Below are 27,008 nucleotides of genomic sequence, written 5' to 3' on the forward strand. Positions count from 1 at the left end.
TATACGGTTTAATACAAAATACATGATCGTGGGCAGGAATATACAAATTTTGGTCGATATACATGATCGTTGGTATCTATTCAAACGAGGGCCATGAAATGCATTAGCAAATCCCTGCAGTATTTAAGGCAGGCGATTACGAATTATGTAAACCACATGCTTCATCTGTCACAGATTTTATAATCATTTTCAAGTGGCTGCTTTATCTCGAGGAAAACGAGCGGTAAGTGTTATATAAAACAAAATCTTAATAGCAATTTGATCACTTTTGCGTCATTTTACAGTAAGAATAGTAACAAATAGAGGATAATTTCTTTTCCTACGTTAGGCCTAATACCTGGTATGTTTCTTAGTGTGATACACACACACAAAAACCAAACAACACCAACAACATTTTAAAAAAACCACAAAAACGAGTGGCGCGCCGAAGCCACGGGCTAAAATGTTTTTTTTTTAATATTTATTTATAATATCAATCACAAATTGAAATATATCCAGTATTAGCGTTGGAAAAGAAAGTTTTCTTTTTGTTATATTTTTTTAAAATTATCTCATCCTAGCGAAACACTTTCTGCAAATGACCTTAATAAAGGAAAATAATAAATTAACCTAAACCACTTTGAATGTCGACCGTAACTTGTATTTACACGGCATCATGCGCGGAAGAAAATACCAACTGAACCGGGATTTCAGACAGCAGATGAACTTGATTCATTGAACTTCATGAGCGATTGTACAATCAAACAAATGCAACAGTGAAAAAGTGGAACTATGAAAAATCGAGAATGTTAGATTTGCGGAGGATTTATTCCGAATTATTGTCTGCTAATAGAGAATTCATGTCAGTTGCTGTGTCAGGGATGCCCACACAGCACGCCGTCCAAATGTGAAGTTGCGTCGTGCTGAAAGACATAGCACTGTGCAATAATTTATCTTATGTCATGTAAAGAAGCTGCTTAAATTATAGTTTTTAAAATTTTCTTCATTTTGTAAGAGCTCAAGAAATTAATTCTGGTTTGAAAGACAAGATGACGGTAAAACTCAGAAGACGTAGCTGTACAATACCGTTGGTGTTTGAGACATCATAAAAAAAGGTAACTGCGTTAACTTCGCTTTTTGTTTAGTGATATGTTGGAGATTATCTTTTGCAGATCTTCTTTGAGCTTGGAGTAACTTTTACATTCTAAACATTTTTATTTGCACTTATCTGCTTAACATGTATTGCTGGGATATCATATAGAATATGAAGTCAGTATAATGGTACTATATTTTAAATATTTGAATGATAAATTACTGATAAATGATATAATGATAAACTACAAAATAAATAATTTGCCCATTATCCCAAATATGTTAATTAAAACAAACATTGAATGTAAATTCAGATATAATGAGCAGTTGTAAGAAGTCAGAAATAACATTTTATCAATTGAACCAGTTATGTGTTATCATCATCAATTGTAAAATAAACATATGGAGACAAGTATGCTTAAATTCTAAAATGAACACACACACACACACACACACACACACACACACACACACATATGGTATTTTAATCTAATACAGAAAAGGTGACATTGATATATGCAGACCAATAATTTTTTCTTTTTCAGATACAAATTAAAAAGCCTAATTCTGAGAGTTTCACCTACAAGATTCATGATGGGAAAGGGCCACTAATTAAGAGCTGACATGTGGAAGAAAAAAAACATCCATGTTGAAAAGGGCTAGAGGTAATGTGAGAAAACATAATTTATCAATCTGAATTAACATTATTGTTGCTATTTTATCTCAATTGGTCAAAAGGCTAAGTGGGTTTATGTAATGGTCCAGAGTGTGTTATTTATTTCACATCCCTTCTGTCTTTCAACAGGAAGAAATTAGCTACTTTGGAGTCCATAGTTCTGATCAATTTGTTTATATAAAACTTGGTTTTGGGCTTAAATCAACATCTTGGATAAATCTAATAATGAGCAAAATCCAAGTATATACACGAGGTGATCATGTATAAGATTAGTTGAGTTCTTTTAACCAGCCTAAAAGCCATACTTCCACAATATAGACTAAAATCATTAAGTTGTCCTCAATGTTTGATGAGTGTTAACCGTTAATAATAATAAAGTGATCTTTCACCTGACTGAGCATGTTACCACCACATGCAGTATTTATGCATATAGTGCAGTTTTTACTAAATTTAGAATACATGCTTATATAAATGAGATCTAGATTGAAGAAGTGAAGATGCATACAAATACACGAGGTTATAACCACTACTGCTGATTCAAGTTTGATCATACTTGGCCATTGGGCTTGTATAGTCAAGCTTCACAATGATGCTTATTATGAATGTGATAAAGGTATGTTAATGAAGTGACCTTGCATCTGATTGGCAGAGTTTCTTACGACTTGCACAACAGTGTTTATGATCAAATTTAGATCTGACTTGTTTAATTATTTGCTTGTATGTCTGAGGCTGTAAGCAAATTCTATACATATAATGTGGTGGTTCTACATCTCACTAGCCATTCTTGCTACTGCTCTTAAAACTATTTCTCATTAATTTTATCAGACTTGGTAAATAGATTTATCTCATCAAGATATAGCAAAGGAGCAATTTTGTAAAAGAAATATTCATTCATATTAAACTCAAATTCTGCATCTGATTGGTTGACTTTGCAAATACTATAAGGGCTCTATTTCTGACAAAAAGATTATTTTGATCTAATGTAGCAGAAATGCTTATATGATCAAAACATCTAACATATTTGATAACAAATAAGAAATAGTTTTTCGTGTAAATTTGATAAACATTGATAAATCGGTTCCTATCATTAAAAGCTTGGAAGAGTTTGATTACATGCGAGACCTTCACATATTAATCATGCTTTATTTAGAGAATTATTTTTGTCAGGATTTAGTAAAATAGGTAAAATCAATATGGACTGGTTTTGTTATGTACAGCAACACTAGTTGTTTACTGAGTACTGAGGAAATTGGAGTAAGGCAAGGGTACATTGCAGTAGGTAACCTGGTTGACTTGATAACAGGATTGTAACACAAACATTTTTATCAGGAGTCTATCATACATACCATTGATTCACTGCAGATCCTGCCCCCATTAGTTACCTTTTAATACATAAAGCATTTGGGTTTTTTATGTCATAAATCCCATAGGGATTAAAATTAACATCATAGGTTTCACTGGATAGTTTCGTATTTTGACATACACCTAATTTTTAAGGTAGAAGGCATGAACCTAATTATCACAAGCCTAGCATTTCTAAATTCACACATAAGCTAAATCTATAATGTGGTTTAGATTTACTTTGAGTTAGGCATGGAAATAGGTTGGCTTGTTAGTGACTGCCTGTCACAGTTAGATGAGCATTGGAGATCAAATGCGTAACTTGATCTGCAAATGAGCTGCTGACCTTTATGTGTGTCTGCTACAGAGGCAAATATAAAAAAATCTAGATGGTTGAGGGTTGATGAAAAGTATGCTAATTTGTTATAGTACTAGTGAACTTTATTCATGCATAAGGCACATACTGATTCTTTTAGCTGCCTTGTCACATAAAAATATTGAAAATAGCTATTTCTTGTCAAAAATGAATGTAAAATTTAGGAGATGGTGGCAGTGATGGTTCAGTATAGAAATCAATAGCTGCATCAGGAATTAACCTGATTACTGCAGTCAAAATCTCACATGTATGCTTTCTACAAAAATCATTAGTTTGTTTTTGTTAGTATCTTCAGTGTAAAAGTATTCTCATTTTTCTGTAATTGGTCATTGTCGGATGAAAATTCACCAGATAAACTGTCCAGTGAGACCATAAAATACACAATTAGAAAATAAAATAAATTTATTCTAGAAAGAAATATTGCATGCAACTCTGTGACACAAATGAAATTAATGAGAAAACACTTAAACAAATGGCTAACATTACTCATCTGGCTTATATAACTTAACAGTTGGCCATTTCACTGTGGAGTAGTCAGGTATATCTAGTATTGTAAGAACAGAGCCTAAACAGTAATCTCAAAACTTTTATCAGATCAATTGCATACTTAGGTTTGGAAAGTATTACATGGGAATTATGTTAATTTTTAAAGATCAAAATGTACCTGCATGTTTTGACCCTACCAGAACCAAACTAAAAGCTCAAATGTGTGCAGCTGCTTTTGCTCGTCACAAACATAATTGGGATTATAACTGCTAACCCTACCCTCTAGCACACATTTAAGATCTTTAGAGTTTTTAAATACAGCCTTCTAATTATATAAGTTTCATTACATTGGTTAATAATTAGTCACATGTGATGACACTTGTAACTAATCAAACCACAGCCACTGAGAGCAGACTAAGCACTGATATTTATATGGTACAGTGGCAATATACAGTCTGTCTGCTGCACAGTTAGTTACCTGCCCATCAAAGTGACAACTCATGAAACAAACTGGACAATTCTGAAAGCCTTGAATTTGACTTTATTTATCTGTATGGTAGAACAGAACATGAGTTGAAAAGCTTTTAATGAAAGACCTTGATATCAAACCTAATAATAACTGCAGGAGTTATCTTATGGATAATTAACCATTCTCTCAGTTTCAAACTGGGCATTCCATCCCATGGGGTTCTAAATGTAAACCAGTGTAACTGATATCCTAATGAACTGTAAAGACCATAGCAGCACAACAGCAGGGGACCAGATATGTCCAGATCCAGGAATCATAGACCAGTTTCAAACTGATAATGAGCCACATAAAAATGACACATCTGCTAGAACTTATGTGATGAAGATAACTTAAACTGCATTATTATTAATCCTCCTCCTCCACATCATCATAATTGAGATGCATCATATATGTTTTATTGTAAAATAGTTTATGCAACATAATTCAGTGAAGACCTTTACTGCCAATTTACCAGTGAACCATTTGTTTCAATGAACATATTTTATGTTGTAACAAGGAGCATCATTTAAACATTATGATACACTTATCATACCTGTATATGAAATCTTAATACTAACACTTATACTTGCAATACTACTACTAATAAAAACACCTGCACTGATAATTTGATTATGTTCAATTGGACTTGTATCTAAATGATCACCAGCTGTATGAAAAGGCATATTTTAATATATAGATATTGGATGGAATACTAGTTACCACAATTGAATAGTCATATGATAAATGATATATTATTATTTTAAACAATTTATATTTGCAGTGAAACATACTTTTACAGTATCTTCCCTTAAATTTCATTTATAGAGCAGTATACTCTGCATTCATTAAATTACTGAAATGGTTAATAATACAACAACAAATACTGCAACTTCCAGAACCACAAAAATCAAAAGATATAAACAAAAACTTCCCTACATGTATCAACAGTTGTCACTTTATAGACAGAACCATGAAGATTTAGGACAGGATGTTAACAAATTAGGTATTCAAGTTAAAAAGAAAAAAATACCAAGTAAGCTTACTACCAAAAAAATCAAACAATAACAGTGAATTTTAGTACATTCCCAGGAAACAGAATATATAATTTTTCTTAACTTGATCTGATACATCTTAAATCTATAGAAAATGATTCATATTGTATGACTAAAATATTATGTAAACAAAAATTCCATCACTTTTTTCAGATGCAACATGCATACCCCAACCCATCCTTCTTGATCATAAAGTATACCAGCATTCCACTATAAGATGGGGAGCTGTAGTTGCTCAGTGGTTAGCTTTCTGGACCTGTGAAATAAGGTAGGTTCAAATTCTACCATCGGACCAACCTGGGTTAGCTACCATGGTGCGTCCTTGGGCAAGGCACTATACTTAAAGTGCCTTGGCACTAAATAACTTGTGTTGCTTTACCATAAAAAGCCAAACCAAACACAAAACAACAACTTTAAAATATGAGTTTTGTCACTACTAAGTAAAGGAAAATCATACTGAAGAAATGTTTTTGTTAATACAATTTAATGGATCTAAAAATCTCTTTCATCTGCAGGAGTTTAAAATGTTAAATTAAAAAGGTCATGGTACACATTGCTTTGTTCGTACACATCAGGCTCCGTATCCCATATCCAGCTAAAATTTTCAGTAGAGTCTGAATAAAAAATATTTTAATCTGGATGATAATATTCTTTCTCCATTCATATATTACACCAGCAAGATTGATCCAGATAAGATTACATTTTACTATAACACCGATGATGAGTATGCCTCTTAACAACTGACAAATGTGGAGAGAATGGAGTTAAAATGAACTTTGATTTCTTTTCAGCCATAACACAAGATGATCAATTATTATGAAAAAACCTGAATAAAGTTGGAGTTCATAACCATGACAGTCTTGATATAATATAAATTCAATATATTATTGTTGTCTTGAGGTATAGTTCTGTATATTACAATCTCACACAAGATCAGGGTATATTTTAGTACCATACAGTTAATTCAGGATTGTATTAATACCTATTCTGGTGAATGAAAACTGAATAAGTTTTACTATTTTGGAACCAGTTGCAATAAAGTTTACTACACAAGAGAAAATATGACTTTACTGTAATATCTAAAATGTAAAATCTGCAAACAGAATACTTGCTTGACTTTACACTTCAACTATATCATAATATTTATTTGAAATGAATTTATACAAATGGCATTAAATTGGGTTTCAGGCTGGTAATGACAATGGTCACACTGACTTAGACCCAGGGTGGGCAACCTTGTCACCAATTGCCACAAGTGGCAAATTGGCCATGTAAGTTTGGCTCAGTTGTGGCATCGTATGATGTTTTTCACTTCTCATTCACCACACCTGTGGCTACATTGAAAAATAGTTTGCCCACCTCAGACTTAGACAACTAGTAAATTATGAAAGAAAAATGTCATTAAATTATGCTTTTCTGGATTGCTAGATTAATAAGTTATTGTTGACTTGAAATTAGAATATTATGTCAGTGAAGATAACACTCACAGTGACTTTGACATTTTGAGCTTTTTGTGAAGACATTGGAATTATGTGTATGAAGTGCTAGATTAAGTGTGTGTGTATGATTTGGATTTGTTACATTACAAAAAAATGTAATGTAATTAAAAAAATTACTAGTTTAAAAAAACCTCAATCATATCATGGATTAAGTAATGATTAAATTGTATTGCAAAGATCAAATCAGCAAGGATAACACTCACAATGACTTGGGTATTCTACATCCCTGAGAACATTTTTGGATTTATACTGTATAAGAAATTGAATCATGTATTGCAGCATAAGAAAAATTTCTCAGGCATGGAATTAGAGTCTTAAATACAGAAAATCAGTACATACAAAATAAACGTGTTGGTATGTGAAGATAACACTCACTTGACAATATAGCCAAGTTCTTATAACAAATGATATAACTATATGTAGTTTGCTTGTAAAATAAGTTAGGAATGAATATTAATTATATAATTTAGAATAGAGAAAAGCACATTAAATTCCATCAATAAATATTTTGTGCTTAAATAAAATCTTAAACAAAAATGTACAAGTCCAAAATATTTTGTTTTAGTGCTATGTCTTACTACCCAAATAACGGCCATGTATATGTGTTCCAGTGTCAATTGTCATCGGAATGAGTAGTCCAAGTTTCAGGAATAGCTCACACACTTGGCAGCCTATATCGACACTCTTCCACTAATTTATGTGTAATTAATATACTTACAGTGCTGTCTTTATCCTGGTGGAGTGAAAATATGACACTAGCAAATGGACACATTTTCATGTTCCATTGACATACATTTGAATTTGTTGCAATGCAATGGTAGTCGAGGTACGCCAAAGTTTGTTTAAGTAGGTTCATGTGGGGAATATGTTTCTTGAATGAAACGAAACATTGCTTACAGTTCAATAGGCAAAACATATTTTTATTTGTTTCCTTAAAGAATAATGTTTCAGCTTAACCCGATTTTGGCATTTCTGACTTTTATCGCTTTCCAGCCAACTGAAATGTGGGCCAACAAAACTTGAAAACAGGTCCGGTTCTTTTGTGAGAATTTGAATTTATTAGAGAAAAGACATCAGGGTAAGTAAAGTCTGACAAAAACATTATAACTTTACTTTGTAGAAATGCATTGTTATTGGTTACCAGTTGTGTGTGATATTTCTGAAAATTTGACTTTCATTACACTGTTAGTCGACATCAAAACGCTCCACACAGCACCCTTCATTAGGCAGTAAGACCCATCAGCCCCCGAACAAAAATATTGGGTGATGTGTCTTATGTTATCGGACTAGTTCAAAATATTGCTTAAAGTTTCTAAACTATATACAGAACAGTAAGAAACAACTTAAAGAAAATAAATAACTTTTAAAAAAGCTCATAGTAATTGCAATATTAGTTAGAAAGCTGCTGAGCTGTCTTCATACATGCAGCCCACAACACCTTATATACTTATGACATATTGCATAAAAACCCCAGCTTGTTAGAACCTTTAAACAAACATGGGACTTAGTATCGCAAAAGTACATTTAGTAAATCTGCACAATAATTATATTTAAAAAATTACCAACTTAATAGTTTACACATTAGTACCTAATGATTTTATAGCCAAGAAGAAAAAAAGTTGATTTCTCGTGGTACATGCCATGTTTACTGCTGCTGCTCATAGCAAGAGTTCGAAACCTGTGTTAAGCTATGCACTTTTACAGTATGATCGAGATACACCACATGACAAGATTAGTCAGCATGTGTTTGTATCAAGTGAAATAAAACAGAGAAAATCAAAACTTAAACACAGTGACATACAGAAACTTAATATTGGTATAAACAAATTGAGAGTAGTGAAGTGGGACGATATAGCGTCAATGGGACTTACCATTAAAAACCACCCTGGGACGATATAGCGTCAGTGGGAAATTTAACATTGCGGAAACCCCTGGGATGATATAGCATCAAGGGAAATTTAACATGGGAATATGGGACTGTTTAGCGTCAAGGGGAATTGAACAGGGTGGGACTGTATAGCGTCAAGGTGAATTTAACATGGGCAAAAAAAAAAAAAAATCTTGGGCCTGTTGAGCGTCAGGGGGAAATGGAGCAGGGTCGGGACCCTATTTTAATAAGGTCCCGACCTGATGGGTCTATGGAAATGGAACAGGCGAAAATTGAAACAGGGAGGGGTCTCTATTTTTTATTTATTTTTTAAAAAAAAAAAAAATAAAAAAAGGGTAGGCAGTGAAAGTCAAGATCTTTTCGAGACCTATGAGTGGCCCTGAAAAGGGCCTTTGGGTTTATGTTAATATGCCCTTAACATAAAGGGCATCTGTGACTTCTTCTTGTCCTTAGGCTTCGCCTGACTGCAGGACCATAGACTAAAACTCTTTTGAGACATCCTTGCCTCTCCACATAGATCCTACATATCCATAGGCTGGTATCTGTCCTATGGACAACTGTCCACTTGGATCGGACGTACATCGGTATGTCTGTCCTGAACATCATCGAAGACACAAGCGTAGAAGATTGAACATTGGTCCACATGTTGAGGCGCCGAGAACAGGTGAAGGAATGCAGTGAACTGCACTTATTTATAGGGAGAGGAAGGATTGAAACGGATTGAGTTCATTGACCAATCCAAACACGTGTTACAAAATTCAGTCAGCCCACATCCAATCCGAAGAGAGCAGTCTGTGACGTCATGTGGTCTATATAGATTTGCTAGCACCTGTGTGCAGTCAATTCATGCGACAGTTTTTCAACATGACGGAAACTCAGAAAACGATAAATTGGGGTGCACCAGCTGTGGAGGCTACCCAAGGGAACCCGGACTTACTTTCAGAAGAGGTGAATTGGGATTTTGTGGATTTTCTTACCTCGCAAGAATTTGTTCCGGAACCTTCGTCACCTTCTCCTTCATTACCGCACTTGGAGAAATTTAGTCAGAGACAGAAAGAAGAATTGGAGAAATTTATACAATAGCAAAAGGAAGCGGAACAAGCTTTTCTCCTACAGCAACAGCAGCAAAAAAGAAGAGGTAAGAAAAAAACAAGAAGAAGAAGAAGCAGCAGCAAAGAAACAAGGGTGTGAAAATCAAATGGTCACGGTACTGTTAGACATTTTAGCGGAGTTAAGAAGTCTGAAAGAAATGTTATCAGACTTCTTTATTACGACCAAAGAGAATACGACCTTCCCGAGCTAAACACTCCAACCCTGTGACTAAGCCTCCCGTGCCACCCTTAGTGATTTCAACCAAATCATCATCATCAACACTACGCAGTCCAGAAGTAGGCCTTGGCCGTGGCAAAGGCTTAAGGCAGTTAAAGTTTATTGCTTAAACTCACCCCTACACCAAAAAAGGCCCTTTTCAGGGCCACCCACGTCTATCGAAAAGAGATAGACTTTCAATTGCCAACATCCATTCAAACTAAAAAAAAAAACATTTTACCTCTATAGTACGTGTGTATGAATGTGTGAGTGTAGGTTCTTATTTTAAAATCAAAACCCAAAGACACTTACCTTTTAATACCTAATTTATTCTTTTATAAATATTTACAATCCAATTCACAATTCACAACAGAGCACTTTAAAAAGTTCATAAACTTCTTCTGTCTCATTGTTCACTCTCTCTGTTTTTTGAATTTCTTCACCATCACAGTCTTTTCCTCCTATTCCTCCTCACTTTCTTCTCTTCTTCTCCTGTTTCTTTTTCTTCACCTGTTTTCTTCCTCTTCTTCGTCTGAAGAATCCCTCTCTTCTTCTGACTCCTCTTGTTTCTTTTTTGGGCAATCTGGAGACTAATGTCCTTTTTCTTGACAATAATAACAGGTATCTTGACTTTTGTCTTTTCTAGCCCCTTTTTTTCTTTTTTGACGGTCTGGACACTCTGAAGACCAATGCCCTTTCTTCTGACAGATATAGCAAGTATCTTGACTTTTATCTTGAAAGGAAGGAGAGTAGTCCCTCGGCTGGTCTGAAGAGAATTTTTGGATGACCCCTCGCGAAGCTCTGATGAAACGTTCGATCTGGGTAGTCTCTTCCATCGTTGTGCTCGGTTTGAGAGTGAAATGAATAGTGAAAGGACAAGACACATACCCTTTTATATACGCTGGTCTGCTATGACTATAAATTAGTCCATGGTGTTTAAACTTTAGTCATTTGACTTTCTGCTATCAAGATGAAACGATCCAATTCATTTGAGAAGAAAGAAGAAAAAAGTAAGAGGCAGAAACGTGCTTTATCGCCTCGTACCAGGGCTGAAGTCTTGGCACAAATTCATGCCAGTGATTTTGAAGAGGACATGAGTGAACCAGAATCCAAACCCTCTAAACAAACTTCACCACCCTTAGTCAACCCTGAAAAGTACTATTCCATTCAAGAGACGGAAAAGCATCCCTCTAGAAAATTTAGAACTACGGCTTACAAATACACGGTGAAGTTTAAAGATTTCAAGTCCAAAGTACCGTTAGAGAAAGCAGAAGGGTTCATCACCGAGATGTGGATCGAAATGCTCAGCATGTTTGACCTCTCCACCCTGTCTGAGCGAAGGACAAGAACGAGTGCATTGTTCAACTTGTCTGCGCACGTTTGTCAGCCCTGCCTGTTACCAACAACATTTGAAGATGCAAGGTTCACAGAAGAAATGTGCTTGTCAGCTGCTGAGATTGTGCCCTACCTGTGGACAAGGCATACTTACCAATAATGCCAAGGCACACCTATGTCGAGGAAAGAAAAAATGTCACATTTGCTGCCACATCGTGGACTTGGAACACAAATGCTACGTGCAAAAATACCAACCCCAACCAGAGAAAGAGATCGGTCACAAGAAGAAAGGCAATTTCATCTTTTTCGATTTTGAATGCATGCAAGAGACTGGTATTCACATTCCTAATTTCTGCGTGGCTCATCAAGCGTGCGAGAAGTGCATTCAAGAACCTATTTTCAGTCATTGCCCTCACTGCAGCAAGATTCCTGGAGGACGTGAAAAAATCTTTCGAGGACCGAACACGCTAGCCGATTTCGCTCGATGGGTCTTACACCCCATCGACAAGATGTGGAGCCAAGAGGACATCGAACGTTACGGAGATTGTCATCGTCATGCCACAGTGATGGCTCACAATTTCTCCGGATACGATGGACAGTTTCTTCACAGATACTATACAGAACATGGCACCGAACGTCCTAAAGTCACTTTGAACGGAGCCAAAATCATTTTCATGCAAGTGGGACAAGTACAGTTTAAAGATTCGATGAGTTACTTAGCCATGCCTTTGAGTCGAATGCCTAAAACGTTTGGAATGACAGAAATGGCTAAAGGGTGCTTTCCACACTTTTTCAATACGGAAGCCAATCAACACACCGTTCTACCCCATTTGCCTGAGGCTCACTATTACGACCCTGACAGCATGCGTACCGAACAACGAGAAGCTTTCTATGCTTGGTACCAGGCTCACGCCTCTGACCCTTTCGACTTTCAGGAAGAAATGCTAAAGTATTGTCGTTCCGATGTGGACATTTTACGGCGTTGCTGTGGAAAATTTAGAGAACTGTTCATGGAACACGGAGGGGTCGATCCTTTGAAAGAAGCTTGCACCATTGCAAAAGCATGTTCCTTAGTGTACCGGCAACGATTCATGCCTGAAAACACCGTGGCTGTCATCAGTCCTCAAATGACAAACTATGTCAAACGTCAATACTTGGTCAAAGCCCTATGCTGGTTACATTACTTGTGCGACAAGGAAGACAAATGGATTCAGCATGCCCGCAACGGAGGGGGTGAAAAGACCATCAGAATGCATTCGGTCGATGGTTGGGACTTAGAAAACCCCAAGATTGTGTACGAGTTTAAAGGTTGCTTATTTCACGGATGCCCCGTCTGTTACCCTGACCGTGGCACTAAAAATCAGTTTTTACAATGAACCATGGAAGACTTGTACCATGTCAGCGACGCCTAAAGTTAGAACAGGAAGGATACTAAGTGGTGGAAATGTGGGAACACGAGTACCATCACCGTTTGAAAACCGATCCCGAGTTTAAACGCCTCGTGGAAAGTTACCAGTTCATGGATCCCCTGAACCCGAGGGATAGTTTGTACGGAGGAAGGACCAATGCCACCAGTTTGCTGTACCAAGCCGACGAAGAGAAAGAGAAGAAATCAAATACTTGGACGTGTGTTCACTGTATCCCTACGTGTGCAAATATTGTCGCTTTCCTGCAGGGCACCCACAATTGTTGACGGAACACATTGACCTGAAAAACATTCGACAATACGAAGGCTTGATCAAATGTAAAGTTTTGGCTCCCACTGACTTGTACCATCCCGTTCTACCTCACCATTGTCAAGACAAACTGATGTTTCCTTTGTGCCGTACTTGTGCTGAAACGTGCAACCAAGACCAACCTTGTCAACACATCCAGGAAGAACGGGCCTTGACGGGGCGTGGGTCAGCGTAGAATTGTCCAAAGCTCTGGACATGGGATACCAACTGTTAGAAGTGTACGAAATTTGTCACTTTCCCAAGACAGAACAATACAGCAAGGGTGACCCCACTCAGAAAGGCATTTTGGCAGACTACGTGGATGCCTTTTTGAAACTAAAGCAAGAAGCCAGTGGTTATCCGTCCTGGTGTCACACTCCCGAAGACCAAAAGACACTCAAAGAGAAATACTGGGCACAAGAAGGCATTACTTTAGATCACATCGAGAAAAACGAAGGCAGGCGATCGTTTGCCAAAGTGATGTTAAATTGCTTGTGGGGTAAAATGGCACAACGACCGTGTTTACCCAAGATGGAATATTTGACAGAACCTTGCTGCTACTTCCAGATGATTCACAACAAAACTAAATTCATCAAACACGTGGACGTCGTTTGCGAAGATTTGATCTTAGTCAATTACGAAGAAGATCTGGACTTTGTAGAAGCCGATCCTTTTGGAAATGTCATCATTGCAGCTTACGTGACAGCTCATGCTCGCTTAAAACTGTACGAAGCTTTAGAACTGTTAGGGGAATGCGTCCTGTACTTTGACACGGACAGTTGCATCTACATCGATCACCCGAGTCAACAGCACCCTAACATCGAAGGAGACCGTTTAGGAGCCTGGACAGACGAGCATTCTGGCGACAAGATTCTAAGTTTCGCCAGTGGCGGTCTTAAAAATTACGGTTACGAATACCGGGACAAACAATGAGAAGTGCACACGAAGTGTAAAGTGAAAGGATTGACTCTGAATTATCGTACCAGTCGAGTGGTGAACTTTGGCGTATTGAAAGAAGCTTTGCAGTCTAGAGAAGATGAACACTTTAAAGTGACCACCTATCAACTGAACAAGATTGTACATTTACCCACTCACCACATCATCATTCGACCCTTGGAAAAAGTCTGTCAAATCGTGTATCAGAAGCGAGTGCGGCTTCCCCATCACTTTACATTGCCATATGGACATGTCGGTATAAAACATTGGTTGTAAGTGGATAGCCACTCACCAGAAGCATGACTACGCCACAGCAAGAATCAAGTGAGAAACCTGATGAGAACTCCAAGTTCAAACCCTACCATTTTCCAGTCTTCTTACCTGACTATTGTGATTGTGCCCGTCGATTGGACACATTTCAAAAATGGCCTACGGATAGGGAAGGATTACCTTCTTCGCATGTTTTAGCTAGAACAGGATTTGTCTACTTGGGACCTGAGTCAGGATTGGGATACGAAGTACAGTGTTTCGCTTGTGGACTGAAGTTACGAATGGATCTATGTATCTATAAAGGTTCAGCTATTCTGGAACATACTCGATGGTCTTTGCACTGCCCTTACCTTTCTATGGCCTTTCCACCCATTACACTACGGTACAATTATGACGGTACCTTAGAGACGGTACCTTCCAAAACTAGATATAAAAAAAGAAACGATGTACAAGCTTGAGACTGCATTGTGACTAGTATAAAAACTGGCTATGGTCAAGATCGATAGTTCATTGTGACTACCAAGACCAAGCGAACAAGATGAATACTTTCAGAGAAACACAAAACAAGTTCAGAAAGGCACAATTCAAGTTTGGGGCTTCTGAAGTGGAATGCGATTGTGAGCCTTGCAATGGGAACGATGCTGTACGCTGTGACCCTTGCGATGCCGTAAAGCATCATGAGAACTTTGTTCTCACTACCCCTATCATGGAAAGTGATGCTGTGCGTGTCAAACCTGAGGGATGTGAAAGCGATGCCGCTCGTCCTCTTGGACACTTTACTGGGTTTCATTTTAAATGTGGATGTTCACCTTCACGTCTACCCCCCAACGGATGTCATCCAGCCCTGAGCAAACTCCTGTCCATGTCACACAACCCTCATCGAAACGAACCTGTGAAAGACGAATATTCATTCCCTGTGTGTTTGTCGAAATACTGCGACTTTGAAAATCGTCTTCAATCGTTCATAGGAAAATGGCCTAAGTATCTGGGAGGACCGATCCCCAAAGAATTAGCCAGAGCCAGATTTTTCTACTTGGACGAAGGAGATAAAGTCAAGTGCTTCAGTTGTGGTGTGTCACTTCACCACTGGGAACCACAAGATTCGGCCTATCTAGAACATGCTCGTTGGTCACCGAATTGTCATTACTTACCCTTAGTGGGACCGAGACATTGAAGTAACTTACCATGTCGTTGAAGAAGAAACCAGATTGGTTAGGAGTCAAATGTTGGACATCACCGAGACCAGTATTTAAACTTCATTTCAAAAACGATATTGAATCATTACCTAAAGAACTGCAAGTGAAGATTTACAAGGAAGTTTGGCAGGGGCTTGCCAGAGTGAAATCTTAATGGGTAACTGTAGAACTTTCATTCCTAGAAATTCACAAGAGATAAGTGAAAAAAAGTCAACCAGTGTGTTAGATTTCTCTGGGTCAAGGGTGCATTCATACTATTATATCGCTTTAGACCGTTTACATCAAAAGAGTTCAATGAGATTCTTGAACGTTACCCTGAATGGCAGTGGTCTGAAATTACTCACTATGTGGATTACTTTTGCTCTAGGAGAAGATTGTGAATTGTACGTTTTAAGTGATGATCTTGGTAATATAAGATTTTAGTCTTAGGGGGATGTTTTTCTTCACGTCCGCGCTTTAACTATAAGAACCCACAGTATTCGTCGTTCAGACCGTGTGATCGACGAGAGAATCTAATCCGAAACTGGCTAAGCAATGAAATTATCTAAATTACACTAATAAATACTTACATAAAATATATATATATATCAAATTTGGACCAATGGCGAAGACAAGGATTCGGTCTCCCCGAACTCTCCATTTATGAGAGGCGAGTGTGATCGACGAGGGAATCTAATCCGAATCTAGCCAAAAGTATTACAAAATAAATACACTCACAAAACAAGTACCAAATTCTGAACAACAGAAAAACTCATTTTATCAAAACTAGCCCACTGACTGATAAAATTCTACCAACAAATATCATTAAATTAAAAAACACCTAGTTCAAATACCAGGAAGAAATATACAGGTTAATACTCACCTAACACCCTAACTAACAGCTCCAAAAGTCTATCTTCTACATAGGTGACAGCTAAGACAAAAACTAGGTATAACCATATAGACCCAAAATAGAACGTATAAGGTGGTCGCAAGAATAGACCATCACGGATCCCCCGTATTAAGACCCTAAACTTACACATATAAGGTAGTAAAAAAAAAACAACGACTATCAGGCCCGGCGGCACAATGCTGCAAATATAACAAATATATAGAATACCACCCCAAAAATTACTTGTATAAGGTAGTCAAAAAAACCCAATGACTATCAGGGCCAGCAGCACAAGGCTGCAACCAAAATTTACAACTAGATAATTAGGACCCAAAAACAATTACTCAGTAAGATGGAAAAAACACCAACTCCATCCAGGGCCAGCAGCACAAGGCTGCAAAACCAATTGACAAATGCTGTCACCTAAAAGCTAACATCGACCTCAATATACTCTATCTCTCTTAAAAACAGCACAGAGCTTTTATGATTCAAAATTCCAAAGACGGAAATTTAGAACAAAAATACCCTGGATTGGAAAAACCCTGCTAACCTGTGGCAAAACAACTCTGCCCGAGCCTGACCACTTTCGCCCTTTGCGACGGACAGACATCAAAACACATACGTGCAGTGCACGCATCATAAATTAAAAATACGGACTAGATCGGGTCCAATCCCACTAGTCGCTAATCAATGCAAATGAATGACAGAGTGTGTGCTGGGTCCAATCCCACTCAAACAAAACATAGGCCTTACAATCAGATCGATGTGTACACAAAAGTACCTTGACCTGACGGCCCAATCAATTAGTGTTCTGTGAACACAGAAATGCCTGGAGGAAGTGGCTCCATTCCTTCCTCCAAGGAGTAATCAGTTAGGTGCCTGTGGCATCATAAACCAGTGGTACATGCTCAATGCGAAGCGCACGCCACTATAATTCAACTCAACAACAACAACAATCGTTCAGACCATTCCACGGAATAAACAAAGAAGATGGAGGTGACAAAATTATTCAGTCTATTAAGAGATATCTATTTTTGGATAATGGATGTTGAATATGTTGTAGGAAGAATAGAAAAGGAATGGAGTGATGGAAATAGGCAAGACTTGTTAACTATTCAAGTCAAAGGACTAAAGGTGGCTGGAGATCTCATCGCAGTGATGATAGAAGAAGTCAACAAGTCAAGAGGATTTACTGACCCACCTTATGTCAGAGTGGGAAGTTTGAAGGAATCACTGGACCATGTCATCCAAGTCAGGTGCTTCCTAGAAAAAGTATTGGATGGAGAGGCGATACGTAAAATGGGGGTTCGACCAGTTGACAAAAACGGAAGAAGTAATGAGGAAAGTGCTGACAGAAGAGGTAAAGAACATCAAAGAAAGGTGGTCTAAGGAAAGAAAAGAAGAAGAAAATAGAAAGAGAAAAGAAAGCTTTGAGCAACTCAACAATAACTGGATAAGAATACAGGAGAAATTCCGAGTGATAGGTCATCCTGACTGGATGCGTGAGTCAGAAATAAAGAAGAAGATGACAGGAATATTGGTAAAAGTTAGAAGATGGTTGAAGAAGTGGAAGAGTTAGAAGAAGAAGAAACCCAAAGGCCCTTTTCAGGGCCACTCATAGGTCTCGAAAAGATCTTGACTTTCATTGCCTACCCCTTTGTTTTTTGTTTTTTTTTTTAAAAAAAAAAATAAAAAATAGAGACCCCTCCCTGTTTCAATTTTCGCCTGTTCCATTTCCATAGACCCATCAGGTCGGGACCTTATTAAAATAGGGTCCTGACCCTGTTCCATTTCCCCTTGATGCTCAACAGGCCCAAGATTTTTTTTTTTTTTTTTTTTTGCCTATGTTAAATTCCCCTTGACGCTATACAGTCCCACCCTGTTCAATTCCCCTTGACGCTAAACAGTCCCATATTCCCATGTTAAATTCCCCTTGACGCTATATCGTCCCAGGGGTTTCCGTAATGTTAAATTTCCCATTGACGCTATATCGTCCCAGGGTGGTTTTTAATGGTAAGTCCCATTGACGCTATATCGTCCCACTTCACTACTATTGAGTATATATTTATAAATCTGAAATGGTTAATTAAAAATAGTTATTAGTCAAATTATCAAGGATGCCAGTTACTAGCTTTGATACTCTGTTTTTGTTAACTGAAAACATGTAGACTCAAGCCACATCTATAATGAAAATTTCTGGTACTTTCAAGGCTGATATAGCCCTTTCATTAAAACCTGCAAAAAATTTTGACAATTTTATCTGCACACATTGCTGTACATTTTATACAATCTGACTTGCCAGTATTTCTCCCAGCCATTGAGCTACCATTGGCAGAAGAGATCTTTTTGCGAAAAATATTTCCAAATCAAATCCTGTTTGGTTACTTGTAAATTGACATGGAATAGCACAACCCTAGCACAAATATTACTATCCCTACTTCGTGGAGACATTGAGGCTATGACATTGTAGCTACTCAACCTTCTGTCCTATGACCATTTTGAATTTTGCGCTAGATATGGCTGTTACCAAATACCGGTGTCTAAACAGTACATAGGTGCTTTCTGGAAAGATTTACATGCAGTAAGATTGCACATCAGATCCACAATATTTCCATCAATATCAACACAGATTGTGGGGGGGGGGGCCATTGAAATTGTTTCTACCTATTTAAACAGGTTTTCAATGAATTGTTGCTTTTTGTTTTTATTAGCAGGTATTTATACATTTATAAAATGAGTGTCCTCTATCACAATATGTATCAGTCTTCCTGCAAAAAAGTTTCCCGTTTTTTTGCTCCCAAGTTACTCCCATTTTATTCTTGATAAAAGTAGCTACCCCTCCCCTTACATCTCCTTATAATCATTCACAATTATAACCCCATTTAATTTTTCCTCACATGAAGTTATTAGTTCTTTAGTCAACTTATTATGTGTTTCTTGTATGAAAATCATATCATAATTTGTCTTGTTGTTTAGTTTAATTATTTTTTCCCTATTTATTCAGTTTAAATTTGCTGAGGCTATATGGAAGTTTTTTATATCCATTTTCGCCTCTCTACCAGGTTGTCGCATTTTTGGTTATACATTAAGTATTATTAGTTTTAATTTAGAATTGAAATATCACTTAGGGGATCAAATAGTAATTTATTAGTCAACATGTAGACCCACTCCATGACCTTCTTGAATCTGTAACCCAGAAATTCCGATTAACTATGCATCTTTTAGAATCATACAATACATTGTATAAAATATGGTAATGTATACCTTAAAACAATACTGCATTTTAATCCAAGTTTCCAATTTTGCAAGAAGTTGTCCCGCACATGCAAAATCATCTGCTACCCAATATGTAAACTTGTCGCCAGAACATAAATTCTCAAAAAATTCCCCAGCGTATAGTCTGTTTCTAAATTCTTTAGTAATTTTCCCCCATCAACAAGACGCAAACACATTGCATCCTATTTCATTGTTGTTTCTCTTCCACATAATAGCTTATTTTTTATAAAATGTTAAACTTTACTAATCTTTTTTCAAGATCACTTTAGTTTGCAAAAATATGTCTTGTCATTTATTGGCATTCTACATTGAATTTTGTAAACTAGCTATAAACCTGACCTAATTACTCAACTTAACTGCTGACAGAAACAGTCTACAGTAAATGTATTTCATTTCTATAGCTCGATGGATAAACATTACATCTTTTCAAAGCTGTGCACAGAATAGGCCGACATATCACGAGTCAGGAAAACATGGGGGGTGGTATCCCCTGTGTCCAAAATTAATATCATTTTAAATAGAATATTCTAGTGACAGTTGCCTCTTTTCAAATGGTAAGCATTGCTTTATTTTATTTTCGTCAATCTGTCAAATTCGGTATGCATTTTGCTTTAATATTTGAGATGGAAACTTTAGGTGCATAGAAATGTCAGACAGCATTGTACATCATGGATGGTGTCCAATATACTTTGATGATCAGAAAACAAAATCCCATTGTTTTAGTTATGGCCACTGATTTTAAAAATATTCATCCAAGCTAAATATAATAATAATAATAATGAGGACTTTGTATAGCGCCTAATCTTTAGAAGTTCTAAGCGCTTTGCAACATTCGACAACATACACAATGATATGATTACAAAAACAAACACCATGAAATTAGAAAACATAAAAAAACATGCTGAGAATATTTAAGGTAGTTAACATTATTAAGTCTTTAAGTTTGTTTTTGCAGTCAGAATAAGTAGTTTTGAGAGCACTCTTGAATGGGATCACTGAGTCTTTGTGTCTAAATTCAGTGGGCAATTCATTCCATGTTGCTGGGCCCTGGTATGCAAAAGAATGCTGTCCATATGACTTTGTTTTCATAGTGAGAATAATGAGTATATGATTGTCGGAAGAGGAGCGTAAGTATCTTGCTGGTGTGTACACATAGGTGAGGTCGGAGAGGTATGTTGGACTAGAGTCTGTCAGTGAAACGTAGCACAGAGAACAAATTTTGTGTTTGATTCTGGATCGAATGGATAGCCAGTGTTGGGTACAGAGCAGTGGGGAGGTGTGCTCTGATTGTGGTACTCTAAGTATGATCCAAGCAGCTATGTTTTGAACTTTTTGAAGTCTCTGCAGTAGATATTAAGATGAACCAGACAGAATTGAGTTTCCATAGTCCAGTCTTGAAAGCAGTAATGAACACACAAGTGTTTTAGTGGCATCAACTGAAAGATATCTGAGAATGGAGCTGATGCGTCTCAGCTCAAGATATGCAGCCTTGCATATGTTCATGACATGTTGGTGCAATGTGAGAGTACTGTCCAGAGTAACACCTAGGTTTTGTACTGATTGTGTGAATTTAATATTGATGTTGCTGATATTTATTGTGTGAGGTAAAGGATGTGAATGAGAAAGTCTTCGTGTTGTGATCAGAATGGCATCAGTTTTATCATCATTCATCTGCAGCTTTTTACAAGTCATCCATGATTTCACATCAGAAATGCACATCTCTACACCTTGGATGGTAGCATCAACTTCATTTGGGTGGATAGATTTGTATATTTGGGTGTCATCATTGTACAATTGGTGAGACACTGGATGATGATCTATGACACTTGAGAGCAGCTGAGTGTACAGAATGTAGAGAACAGGTCCAAGAACAGACCCCTGTGGAACACCACAACATAGATCAGCTGGGCTGGAGTGTAATCTATTTGCAGACACAATTTGTGTCCTGTGGCAAGGGCGATATGCAGATTGTACATTGCTAAAAAGACTGTTTGAATTCAGACAAGATACAAGCTGGGATCGAACAACCTTTTCTAAGATATTTTTTATGAATTGGACATTAGAAACCGGGCAGTAGTTCTTTAAATCGTTATGGTGTAGTGTTAGTTTCTTCAGCAGAGGTTTTACAATGGGAGTTTTGAAAAATGATGGAAATTATGCTGATGAGAGAGAGGTATTAATAACATCAGTTAGTGAAGGCAATACTGGATCTAAGCACTGAAGCAGCAGTAATGTTGGAATTGGATCAAGTTCACATGACTTTGGTGCACTCTAGGATGATTACTTAAGAATGCATTTATTGGTGGTGAGAGACTAAATACATGACTTGATACTTGTGTTTAGCATTAATTGGAAAGCTGAAGATTAGTAATCTTTTGACATACATATCTTAATTGTACCATTTAATTTGCAAAATTCAATTTAATTTGCATTGGTAAAATTTGTAGCACAAGAAAAGTCATTATGAATCAGAGATAAATCATATCTTTGTTTTGTCTGGAGCTTGACTAATTTATTGCACATTTCTGTACACTATTTTGTCTTTGATCCAGGATTATTCACTGCATTCGGATGCATTTCATGGTGAAAATTCACCAGCTGGATTTAAAAGTGGTGAATATTGCTAGCGATTGTTCTGCAAACCCTGTATGTCACAAGGAGTCAGTGTATTCAAGGACTCATACAGTATTTACAAATTCTCATTGATATTTCAGATGAAAATGAAGAACTGAAAAAAAGATGAAAATCTCAAGTGGAAACCTTTGTGGTCAGCCATCTCATCCAAAACCTCCTGAAATGGAGAGTATTTTGCAGACTCCAAGATTTCCTCTTATCCTGCTGGTATGTTTCATTTAGTTTATCTGGTCTTTTTTCATCAATTGCTTTTATACCATACCACAATTGGAAATTCCTTATCAAAAGTATGTATAAATTTCATCATTTTTCTGTCTGTTTAATAAGATGTGTTTAAGAGTACTTACTTACTCATGATGCTGTATATATGAGATTAGATGTTTTGTTAAAAAAGAATGCATTTTGTGATATATTGTATCACAGCCTTATATACGGTGGTCATTGCAACCAGTATGCATTTTGTTTACATGCCAAACAATCCAGTCAGATTTCTTTGTTTCTTTTTTACTGCAATTAAGGACTAGTGATTATTTTTATACATTTAGCTGCATCCAGAAGGACAACACCATCACCATCCCCATCCACTCTGGAGTGGAGAATATAAAGATTTCTCTCTGCCAGTTCCTCTGCAAGTAGTAAGTATTGAGGATGGAAAAAAATGTACATTATAGAATAATGAAACAAATACTACAGGTGTTGACTTTTATATAATCTCTTATTTCATTTACAGCTCACTAAGTACGAGTAAGTCAATTATACACTGTATTCATAAATTTAATTCTCATCTAAGGTAGTAGAACTGTTTTATGTTTGACAAAATGTTGGGTAATTTGTGGCAGTACACTAAAAACACATTTTGTAGCATTTAAAAATGCTTATGTTCAGTGCACGTAAAACTCATTGGTTTGTTGTCACTTCAGTTGATAATAGTTTTGTCATCTTGTAGACATTTTGAATGTTAGTGTTCAATGCTAAGGTCATATACATTGAGTCAACATCAAAATTTGTTTGGAAAATGGAAGATTATGACATGAAAGCACAAGCTCTTGTAGCTTAGATACTGTTATTTCAGAACATTGTGAGATGTTAATTAATTAAATTATAGGTCATAAAACATACTGTTCAAGACTTATTTGTGCAAATAAACAATGAATTGTTTTTCATTGATGTGTCGACTGTTCATCATTCCATTGGTTTTTTTTTATTTTCCTTTCTTATGTATACCATTGTTTTCTGTAAGTCAGACGCCTAAACCATCTACATTGAATGCAGACTTTACAGACACCAGCAGTGAAACAACATATCCAGGGAATAAAAACATAAAGGATTATAGGGAAAAGTTTTATTTATTTTCAAATAAACTGTACAAAAACCATGTATTTCATTCCATAAATATTTTTCATTGTTAAACCCATGTTCACTGTACAGATCTTTATAAGGAGTTTATAATAATGATCTTGATCTTTCAAAACTAATTTCATCACAAATCTCTTACAGATTTCCAGTTCAATGTACTTATGAAACTGGACACAAATGTTGAGAATTTGTTGGAGCAGCTGGCCCTCCAAGTTCATATACAAGGCACAGACACAGAATATAGAGAAGAAATTCTTGCAATGCCATGTGATTCAGTGGAGGAACTAGAGGGCCTTTGCCAGAGGTTGGAGGAGAATCCCAAACTCTCCAAGAAGATGGTAAATTGGGGCCTTATTTTCTATTTAAAAAAACTGTTATAACCTTTATTTGCTGTTGTGAACCTCAATATGCATTATGCAAGTTCTGCGGTGCCTGTATAATTATTTTTGGGGGTGGGGTGAACATGTAGTGGTCAGCTGTTTTGTCTTATGGATGTAGGCCAAAACATGTTTAGAGATGAACATGTAACAGGTATTTTACTACATGCACTATTACATATTATGTGGCTATTTTAATTCAATCCTTGAGTGAATGTCATTTATGAAGTTAATAGATTCACGGTGGTTAATTTGGTTTATAATTGCTGTTAGTACATTGTGTTGCATAGTTAATGTTATCAAATTTTTTTCAAGTTAGAGAAAATAAATTTGCTTGCAAAACCATGGCAAAAAATAACCATATACAAGCATATTTTGTCACATCAATCATGAAATATTACTACTAATAATAATATCAAAATCAAAAAAATAGTAATATTATTATTATTATTATTATTTTCAGATATGCTACTTGAGCTCCCTTGGCAGGTTTACAATTGGGGATAGTGTCTGCAGGATGATGAAAAAGCTTGGAACAAAAGGCTGGCCAGAGTATAGTCCAAAGGGACGTAAAGGGAAAAAAGCATTTCAAGAGCTTGTGATATGTCAGGTTTTGATAAGTAAGTATGGCTTGATTTAAATTGTGTTTTTCATGTGACTTGCCAGAGATTTTTAAATGAATTGATAAAGTAACTTGAGACCACATTTCAAAGTACATGTTTTAAAAATATTCCATTGATTATTGCTGGCATTTAGAAAAATGCAATGCATCCTTTTTTGTGAAACTTATTTTAAAACATTGTATTACTCTTGCAGAAGCCTGCTTGAAAAATAATGGCAAAGCAAAGGCAAATGGAATGGAAGAGGCCATATCAGAGACCCTCAAATATGCACCCAACCAACGCAGAATGATAAAAAACAAGGTAATCCAAATGACTCTTATTTCATCAATATTGGATTCAATTTCGTCTTTTAAAGCATAGTATTTGCAAAGCAGATGCATTTCTAAACTGATAACAAAATCAGCTTATCCTATTGCCCAGGACTATCAGAGCTAGAGTACAGCTAACTACAATATACATACATCTTGTCTGATCGGATAAGTTGGTCCATTTGGAATTTTTATTCACATGAAATATTTGGACAAAATAAATTCATCTTTGCGCAAATTGATTGCACTATCCACTTGCCAGAAATGACAAGTGCAAAGTTATCTTGTATCTTGGCTTAACGATATTAAGAGAAGCACAAGTGCAGTGAAGAAAATTTCATACATTTTTATAATGCTGATTAACATGACTTCTGCATATATAAGTAGTGCTGAGATGATATGACTTTATTTAAGCATTACAATTTTGTTTTAATTTGCAGGTGCCTGAGCAGAAGAAGTAATAGATAAACTTTACAGTGGAGTTGGAGACTGATTCTGTTTTATAATCTTAATTAAATCTAGAAAATAAACATTAAAGTCATATTAAAATATCTGTTGTATTGTTTCCTTCTTTCATTTTTCTCTTAAAAACAAATGTCTGAACCTTTAGTCTGTAAATTCAGTGGATTCCTTATCAGCCCATCTACTTTTACCTTACACCATGCTACTTTAAAAAAAAAATGAATTATCCCCATTGGGGTAGGTCTTCTCAACCCCTCACCCTACTTTGTCAACTTACCTGCCACATTTAAATCTAATGGAAGGCCCTGCTGTAAAGCCTGTTAGTAAAACTACCCAACAAGAGGATTTCATACAATTGCAACTCCTAGATGGATGGTAATGTTTTCATTTTTGTAATGTAGATTTGGACATTCTTGCCACCAGTATGGAATATGTGTTTCAGAAACACAAGCAGCTTTCATCAGATTTGCATATAGGTTTTATATGTTGTGAGTATGTTGTAGGAAGTTTGTTTTAATAACATTATACAGCATTCCAGCAAGTTCACCAAATCACATTGCCACAACGTTATATGACGTTGCCACAATCTTATGGCAATGTTATTTCAACATGTAACTGTTAGCTCTGTTACACCTCTCCATGATGATGACACCGACAGCCTGGAAGAGGACCCCTCCCACAGACTATTATGAAAGCAAGTTCAATTACAAATTTTATTAGATCTCTCTAGGTCTTCATTGCTTTCATGGCCAAATACATGGAAATGGAGGAAAATGAGGGAAGATCATATGATCTGAAGCCAGTGGAAATGGCAGAAAAGTGTCTGTATTGTTCACCAACTACACCTTGTTCTTACAAAATGTGGCTGTTACACATTCCCATGATGATGTCACTGACAGCCATCAGTGAGGAATGCACCAACAAGCGTAATACAAATTGCTTCCATTGTAATTGTTACAATTCCATTCTGACCGCTCCGATGTCCTAGTGGTTAGAGCATCCGCCTCAGAAGCGGGAGGTCATGGGTTCAAACCCCGGCCAAGTCATACCAAAGACTTACAAAAATGGTATTAACAGCTGCCTTGCTAGACGCTCAGCATTAAGAGGTTAGTGTTAGGACTGATCGACCTGGTGTCAGGATAATGTGACTGGGTGCAACATCATACTACATGTTTGCAGCATGATGCCCCAGTGCTATACATCACTATAAACTGCCACACTGCAGACATCGTAGCAATATGACTGAAAAATTATTCAAGCTACATTAAAAATCCAATCACACACACACAATTCCATTCTACGATCCAGAACCGACACTAATTCCGTACTACAGTTCTTGCATTTCAATCCAATTTTGCTTTTGAAATGTAGTGCCACTCTATTCATAATGAACCCATTCATTTCAAACACTCGCAAATACTTACTATTCCTGTCTACAACTGAA

General features: G+C 36.5%; 2 protein-coding genes across 3 annotated transcripts in view; both read left to right on the forward strand.

Annotated features, from left to right (window-relative positions):
• On the forward strand, nt 1-25,596 carry LOC149770861 (uncharacterized). Of its 2 annotated transcripts, XM_089949023.1 has the most exons (9): nt 2-1,094; nt 1,617-1,736; nt 5,664-5,778; nt 22,519-22,645; nt 22,984-23,073; nt 23,936-24,132; nt 24,635-24,791; nt 24,988-25,094; nt 25,543-25,596. In XM_089949023.1, the coding sequence occupies exons 6-9, from the start codon at nt 23,956-23,958 to the stop codon at nt 25,561-25,563; spliced, it is 462 nt and encodes a 153-aa protein (XP_089805149.1). In that variant the 5' UTR covers nt 2-1,094; nt 1,617-1,736; nt 5,664-5,778; nt 22,519-22,645; nt 22,984-23,073; nt 23,936-23,955; the 3' UTR covers nt 25,564-25,596. The 2 variants fall into 2 exon arrangements, with proteins under 2 accessions (XP_089805150.1, XP_089805149.1); XM_089949024.1 differs by having other exon boundaries at nt 1-1,094; nt 22,984-24,132.
• LOC149770860 (toll-like receptor 2) overlaps nt 1-27,008 on the forward strand; it is a 140,173-nt gene that overhangs the window by 60,260 nt on the left and 52,905 nt on the right. The window lies entirely within an intron of this gene.

The sequence above is a fragment of the Sinohyriopsis cumingii genome, unplaced genomic scaffold (assembly GCF_028554795.1).
Source record: "Sinohyriopsis cumingii isolate HCF-2022 unplaced genomic scaffold, ASM2855479v2 utg002241l, whole genome shotgun sequence".
Classification (NCBI taxonomy): Eukaryota; Metazoa; Mollusca; class Bivalvia; order Unionida; family Unionidae; genus Sinohyriopsis; species Sinohyriopsis cumingii.